Source organism: Camellia sinensis, chromosome 7, assembly GCF_055761805.1.
Source record: "Camellia sinensis isolate YWXY chromosome 7, ASM5576180v1, whole genome shotgun sequence".
NCBI classification, from domain to species: Eukaryota; Viridiplantae; Streptophyta; class Magnoliopsida; order Ericales; family Theaceae; genus Camellia; species Camellia sinensis.
This window is the reverse complement of record NC_138967.1, coordinates 76496886-76504904: the sequence shown is the minus strand read 5'-3', so window position 1 is coordinate 76504904 and position 8019 is coordinate 76496886. Positions and strand designations below refer to the sequence as shown.

The 8019-nt window shown below is 33.3% G+C and overlaps 1 protein-coding gene across 1 annotated transcript; it reads left to right on the top strand.

Moving 5' to 3' along the window:
• Positions 1–4180, top strand: LOC114296767 (acid phosphatase 1). The gene is made up of 4 exons (XM_082878263.1): positions 1–275; positions 584–709; positions 1494–1703; positions 3896–4180. Exons 1-4 carry the CDS (start codon positions 139–141, stop codon positions 4071–4073), a joined length of 651 nt encoding a protein of 216 aa, XP_082734389.1. The 5' UTR covers positions 1–138; the 3' UTR covers positions 4074–4180.
• Positions 4181–8019: the final 3839 nt, after the last annotated feature.

Here is an 8019-nt window from a genome sequence, read left to right as displayed (position 1 = left end):
CGGTGTAGCCGGTTAGAAGGGGAAACAAAATTGAATCAGTCGTGTTTGGCCCTCTTGGCTCTTCTCCTCCCTCTTCTCTTCCGCCATAGCTGAAGCTTCCAAGGATCACCAGCCTCGTCGGCGATCCAGGCTTCAGCCATGTTGACATCTTCTTCGCAAGCTCTCACTCTCTGGACGTCTCCACCATGGGTTTGTGACCAAAGACCTAGTCATCGTCTTTTCCCTTCCCTTCCAGTCGAATCGAATTTTTCCGAGAACTCTTTTCCATCGTTCAGGTTTGTTGCTAACTCTAAGCTTCATCTAAACGTGCCATTGGTGCTTTGATTTCAAAACCCTAACCATTGAATATCTGTTATTAATTTTTTTTATCAGTCAAAATTAATATCCATAGCCACCCAAGATAGTTGTGCCATTGGGGCTTTGATTTCAAAACCGTAACCGTAAAGAATGAATATCTGATATTTGTTCTCATTCAAAATTAACATCGGTTTTGTCATATCACATTCCTTTAATTGCTTTCACTTTGCCGTTTCTTTGTCTTCTATGGAGATGTCATTACTTGATTTCTATGATTCTATATTAGATTGAAAGAGGCTCTAGAGTATGCGAAGAGCGCTGAATTGGGTGAAGATGCGAAGGATGTTTGGGTATTTGATATCGATGAGACTCTGCTTTCGAATCTTCCTTACTATGCTGATCATGGTTTTGGGTAATGTTCTTCAGATTTTCTTAAATTTTCGATTTAATTGCATTAGCTATGCTTTTGGGTTGTGTTTCGATCCACTTTTTTCTGCACTTTTCTTTTCCCTCCATCCAAACACTGCTTAAAAGTCGATAAAGAATGGACTAAATGCAATTTCTAATTTTCAAATTTAATTCTTGATTTGGCCGGTTGATTTTGCCTTTATCCCCTAAACTACAATATTTTTTTTTAATCCCTCAATTATCACTTTTATTTATTTAGTACCTAAAATTTATTATTTCAGTTTATGTGATTTGATTGAAAACGATTGTACAACTCGGTAACCGTTGAAGCCTAATTTGATAGGCAAAAGGAGAATATTACTGTTAGACCTGTCCAATGTCTTTACAACCCAACCAAGCTTGGTTGATATACTTGAGAAGCCCTTGTCAATTGGTTTTGAGTCGGATGCTTTGACATTTACAATCTGGACAACATAAATCAATGTTCAATGGTATGCTTTAATTTGTTCAAATTATGAAATGATTTTTTTACCCATCAAATTAGGTGTCAATTGCTACTGATTTTTCTAATCGTCTCATATGAACTGAAATTATAAACTTTAAAGACTAAATCGATAAATTAATAATTTAGGGATAAATTAGAAAGATTGGTGATAGTTTAAGGGATAAAACGTAAAATTAACCCTTTGGCCTTATTGGGTCTGAAGGAAATCCATTTGATCATGGGAGATGGGTAGTTATGAGAAATTGATTGAATTCTGAGATGGGTTCTTGGTGGAATTTTGTAGGTTAGAGGTTTTTGATGGTGTGGAGTTTGATAAGTGGGTTGACAAGGCTATGGCACCTCCAATAGAGTCCAGTCTGAAGCTTTATGAAGAGGTTCTGAAGTTGGGATTCAAGGTTTTCTTGCTTACCGGGCGCAGTGAACAGCAAAGAGGTGTTACTGTTGCAAATTTGATCAATTTGGGCTTTCAGGATTGGGACAAGCTCATATTGAGGTTAGTTTTCAAACTGTTCTTTGTCATAGATTGCTAATAGGGTTTGTTATGTTTATGATTTAATAGGATAAACTTGTTTGACGTAATGCCTTTTATTTTGCATGATAGATCATTATAATTTTCTTATTAGCTTTGTGCATCTTTCAACTATCAACTATTGCTAGTGGCTAACATTTTGGGTTCTCCAGAAAAAAAGAAAAAAAAATATATTTTTTGTTTTATTAAGAAAAATGTGTGCACATGGTACAACCTTTTCTTATTAAGCAACATATGTTTAATATCAGCATTACATTCATGAAATCTTAGTTTGAATGAACAAACTCACATATCATAGAAGTATTGTCTTGAATGACTTCTGTTTTATTGCAATTTTATTGATCTAGTCAATTCTATTTTACAGATATTAATATCTAAATTTTTTACTGCAAACTCTATTTTTATTGTTTAAGATGCTGTACATCTTCTTTGATTTTCAAAGTTGAATTTATCTTCTTGTAGAATTATTCAAATGAACAAACTTGTTATCAGTCTTTGTTGGCTAGGATTTTAGTATACATCAGGGGAATTACAAAAATGAAAAATTGTTACATAGCTCAGAAACTTAGAAAATTTGCAAAGCATCCCAAATTTGATGTCACATTTATAAGAATATATCACAGAGACGATGTTCCTATACTTTCTAGACCTAGATTGGAAGTGTTCCAATTTTCAAATCTTAGATTCAAAATCAAACTTTCCAATTTTTCCTCATCACTACATTAGGGTATGAAGTTCTAGTTAACAATGCCTTTCTGATGTGGGTCTTTGAATCATATTGAAACGATTGTATACAAAACAATGATCTAGTAATTTCTTTTTCTATATGTCATTATTTTAGGTTAGAGCCCATATTTTATAGACTGCTTTTAATGAGATCATAATTGAATTTTAGAGCTGGCGTCTCATTTATGCAGGGCCTTATTGACACATGAGGAATGATGATGTTTGACTAGTCATAGGCTTTAGGGTTTTTTCTTTTTGATGTGTGGTATTAATGTCTGCTACTAGAAATCAATAGTAAGTTTGGAACATAGAAGCTTGGGAAATAAACATGAAAATGGTTCCTTAGGTTTTATTAGAATTTTCTCATTTATAGGGTTTACAGAATACAAAATTCCATCATAAGAAAAGGTTTCCGGTAAATATGGTTTGCTATCTTCTTCTTTTTTTTTTTTTTTTTTTTTTTCATGTGTGCAACTACTACTATTTAAAATGCTTATAAATAATTGCACGATTATACACCAGGAAATATTTCCTTCCAGTGGCATATGTGATGTAATATGTCCATTGACAAACGAATCAAATTGGATATTTTTTTAATTCAGTGAATAAAACCTCAATCTAGTTATGCATCTATCGCTGCTTGTGCATGCATGCACTGTACAAATGGGAAAATGCATACTTGATTTTTTTTTTTTTTTACACACAAACATCCTTGTTTTCATTCTTTGGTTCTTGTGACTTGATAATTCTGTCAAGTCCTATTGAAAATATATTGCAAACCAAATCTAGACTCATGAATGTGGCATCAATTGTTGAATTAACGGCCAAATTAATGATGTAAATTAAATTCCAATCTGATTTGTTTCTTCTTCAATTGAATTCGGCTCAACTAAAGCTAGCCCATAGCCAATTCCTTTACAGCCCTACCTTGTGTGATATAACAGTAATAATTTTTTCCTAGAAGATTTGATATTAGGAGCTAGTTAATTGTCACTACTCATATTATGAAATTTGTACCTCAAATGTTACACTGATGTGATGGTCTATAGAATATATTCATCTGCTTTAATAGCATTAGTTTTATAAAGAAAGTTATTTCAATTTTACTCAATGCTAAAAGGCAACTTTTGCCAATTTTTTTAAAGAGTGACTAACTTGTCCCTTTCATAGGATGAATTCAATTTCCTTATGATCTTGTCTAACGTGTTTTTTGGGCCACACATTAATTTTCAATGATGGAAGGGTGAACATGATGAGCCTTCTGATTTATCAACAAAAAAAAATAAATAAATAAATAAAATTTTATGGGCCTTCTTTGATGGGGAATTAAACCACCAATTTAAATATGGTTTTTATTTTTAATATTAAATTAGAGATGGTCCCCTTTGTTGCATATTTTTACTAAATTTCAAGTGTCTTAAACCGTGCAGAGCAACTGAGGACCATGGGAAGCTAGCGACAATATACAAGTCGGAGAAGAGGAATGAGATGGTGGAAGAGGGATACCGGATTTTGGGCAACTCTGGAGACCAATGGAGTGATCTTTTGGGTTCATCAGTTTCCATCCACTCGTTCAAGCTCCCAAATCCCATGTATTATATTCCCTAATTGGATAGGTTCCTATTAAGCTTTTCTAATCCCTTCTAGTCAAACAAATATTTGTACATTCGATTCATTGACTAAAGTTTGCAATTAATATATAAATTGTGCATAACTATACTTGATTTAAGTTTTCAATTAATATATAAATTGTGCATAACCTCTCTCTCTCTCTCTCTCTCTGTCTCTCTCTGTCTCTCTCTGGCAGTGGCTCATGAGATTAACTGTAAATAACTGTATCATGTTCTGCAGAATTAGATTGCTGTCTTCAACTAGGTAGATGCATGTATTCAATTTATCAATTGCTAGAAACTGGTCACTAGTTTCTAAATCAACATTTTGGGATATTATCGACGAAGTACATCAGCTTGGTCCACGATTTGTCACCCTATTAATTATGGAGGATTAGGCATTATAACCTAACGATGCTTAACCAGCCCTACATGATGAAGTTGGGATGGCACTTATTGAGACATTCTGAATCTTTATGGGCTTTGATGTTTAAATCCAATTATTTCCCTAATGGCACTATCATTTCGGCTAAATCTAAACCTTACCAATCATGCTTCACTTAAACTTTTTTTACTCTTGGCAAATGTGGACAATTAGGAATAAAATGCTTCTTGAAAATCAATCTTTACACCTTCACAAGATATCATGTGCTGCTAAGTTTGCACTCTCTATTCTGATTAACACTTTTAAAGTACACACTCTCGGTTAACAAACTCAACACAGATGGTGCTTGTCAAGGTAACCCTGGTCGAACAAGCATTGGTGGCATCTTCAGAGATAATACTGGTCACTGCATTTAAGCTTTCGAATATCCCATTGGTACAAGTAACAATACAGCCGAAATTTGGACTGTTCAAGCTAACACCCAATGGTTAATTATTGAATCTAATTCATGGAAAACACTACACATCTTTGCAAGCGGAAAGCCAATAACTAAACAAACCAAATTTTGTTTGAACAAGTGCCTACAACTAACAGTAATTTCTGGGGCATATTTGCCCGTAGAGAAGCTAATTTTATTGTCAAGTTTGTATCTTATTTTATTATCTGAGAGATTAGGTTCCCTTCTTAGTAAAATAGTTCCTTGTATGAACCTCTTTTTTTTTTTCACTTCAATGTAATTTCCTTTCTAATTCAACAAAAAAAGGGAAAAAAAAAAGAAAAGAATAGAAGCAACTATCATCATGATGATCATCCACCAACCCATGTATTGACAACAGGCATCATGTAAGCACCAAGTATTCTCATTCAAGCACCTTATAGCTATCACTCTCTCTACTTGCAACACACGGAACATTCTTATTGTTCATCAGCAACCTGTACATATTGTTCTATCACAATCCTATCATTTCAAATTATTATATACATATTTCTAATAATTTAAAACCTTCATATTTGGAACAAAATCCAACTAAATAAAAGGAATAATTCTTCTAAGAAATTCCACCCCCACCCCACCAAAAAAAAAAAAAAAAAAGTTACAAACAAAACGATGTCATTGTTTTCCAGATTTCCACTCACTAATAGCAGAAAGAAGTGTATAATTTGGAATTAGATTCCTAGTTGGCAATGGCAAATTTGTCATTGGGGATTTATCATTCTCCTCAAGCCATGTCTGTATACCTTTGCGATCGTAAGTGTACCCATCAGCAGCAACACAAGGCTCTTCCATGATATCCTGGAAATGAAACAGATCAATTGTCATAATCAAAAGAAAAAGAAATTTTTTTTTTTTGTTTATTTAGAACAAAAACATTACTAATCAAAAACATTTAAAAAAAAAAACCCCTAAACAATTACGATAAATATGACACTGTTTATCTATTGCGACCATTCAATTACCTTGAAGTCTTGAGTAATTTCATGAACAAGCCTCTTGAATGGAAGCTTCAAGATCAGGAGCTTAATACTCTTTTGGTACCTACAAATTTCGCTACACATCAATTAATTAAGATAACAAAGAATCTAAAAAACACAAGAATTGTTATAACTATAATAACCATAATTCAAGCTTTAATTCACTAAGTAGAGAAGAATTTACTTGCCTAAAGAGGTGCCTTCCTAGCTGTAAGAAGGGCTACCAAAAGAATTTGTTTATTTAGAGCAGCAAAAACCAGTGAACTCAACACTATCATGAAGAGCCAAAGACAAAGGCATTAAATCTGCTTCAAAAACTATGAAATATAGTGGCTAAGGATTTGCAAACCATCATTTAAAAACCAATGCTGTGAAGCCACAATCTAACAAAAGCAAAGTTACTACTGAAGCAACACCATATATAACATTTTTTTTATTTGATATTTTGAGAGAAAAATCTAAAAAAATAGCAAAGTAACTACTAAAGCAACATTCCTAAACTTTAGTACATTTATATTTTTTTCACAAATGCTCATCAAATATAACCAAACACCCTACATTCATATTTTAAGCTAAATCAATACTTTTTTCTTCCTTTTTTTTTCTTCTTCTTCTTTTTTTTGTATTTCATATTTTTTACAAATATATATATATATATATATATTTTTTAATCTTTCAACCAAACACCCTACATTAAAATTTTAACCAAAAAGCTTACAAATATTTTAAGTTAAATCAGTACATTTAAAATTGTTTCAAAAATGCTCATCAAATATAAGAAATTTTCAACCTCTCACAATTTTACAATAATCGAATCAAGTCAGTAAAAAAAAAAAAAACTTACCAGAAACAGGATGAGATAGAGAGCCCAAACCAAAGGGAGAGAGCCAACAACAAAGATAGCATAGCAAAAAGCATAGAGAGAGAGAGAGAGAGAGAGAGAGAGAGAGAGAGAAAGCAAAGAGAAAGAAAAAGAAACTTACCAAATTGCCGAGCGGTGAGGCGATCTAAGAGGAGGGTAGGGCTAGCGGTGGCGGTGGCGGTGGCGGTGATGATCGGTAGCACTAGCGGCGATGGCGGCGATTGGCAACTCTAACAGCGATAGAGGTGGAGGTGATCAGCAAGGTGAGGAGCAGCGAGTGGGAGACAGAGAGTTGAATGCGATGTTTTGGGGGTGTGAATAGTTGGGGATGTTTCGGCAATTGGTTAAAACACCATTGTCCCATATTTAAACAAAATAAAAAGACCAAAACAAATTCACAACTCCATAGACCAAACTTTTTTGTTGTTCTATCCCTCAAATACAATTCTTGTAAAAAAAAAAAAAAGCAATTCAAAATTGTGAGTGTACAAAAACGATCCCAAATGAGGATTTTGGTTGTTGCTACTCAACATTGTGAGTGTACAAGAACGTTGACAAATAAATGAGGAATTCATAATTGCATAGCGCAACTAGAACTGCCCTCTAAAAACTAGAATCGTAAACTACTTTGTCAATATAGTTTATCCAAAACCATAAGGGCATATGGTAAGTTGTCAATTTTGGGAAATCAAAAATAAAATTAAAGGATAGATTTCAGCATTTCAGTTTCCTTCTTCCTTATTTTCACTGAACTTATTTTCTCAGCAACCAAGCATAGTACGTGCTTATAGATCTACTAATTACACGAAATAAGCAACAATTAGCAGTTATTTATCTTCTTCAAGCACAAATACATCACACACACACACACACACACACACAAAAAAAAAAAAAAAAAAAACCCAAATAGACTTGCAGTCTCCTTTTCTTTCCCTCATTGCATATTTTCTCAGCAACACAATGTCCCAAACACAACATAACATACTTATATGACTAAGCTACAAAAACAGTGCTTCTATATCTTCCAATTAAGCTTATGATCAAGAAACATAAATACTGCTTATAAATCTACTAATTAAAGCTAAGAATTAACTACAAAATAGAACTAGAGAAAGAAGACAACAACATAATCAACAGCAAATGAATCCAACAGAATGTTCTGTATTATGTTGCTACTACAGAAAACACTTACGGTCATGGAGACTTGCCCAAAATCACATTTGG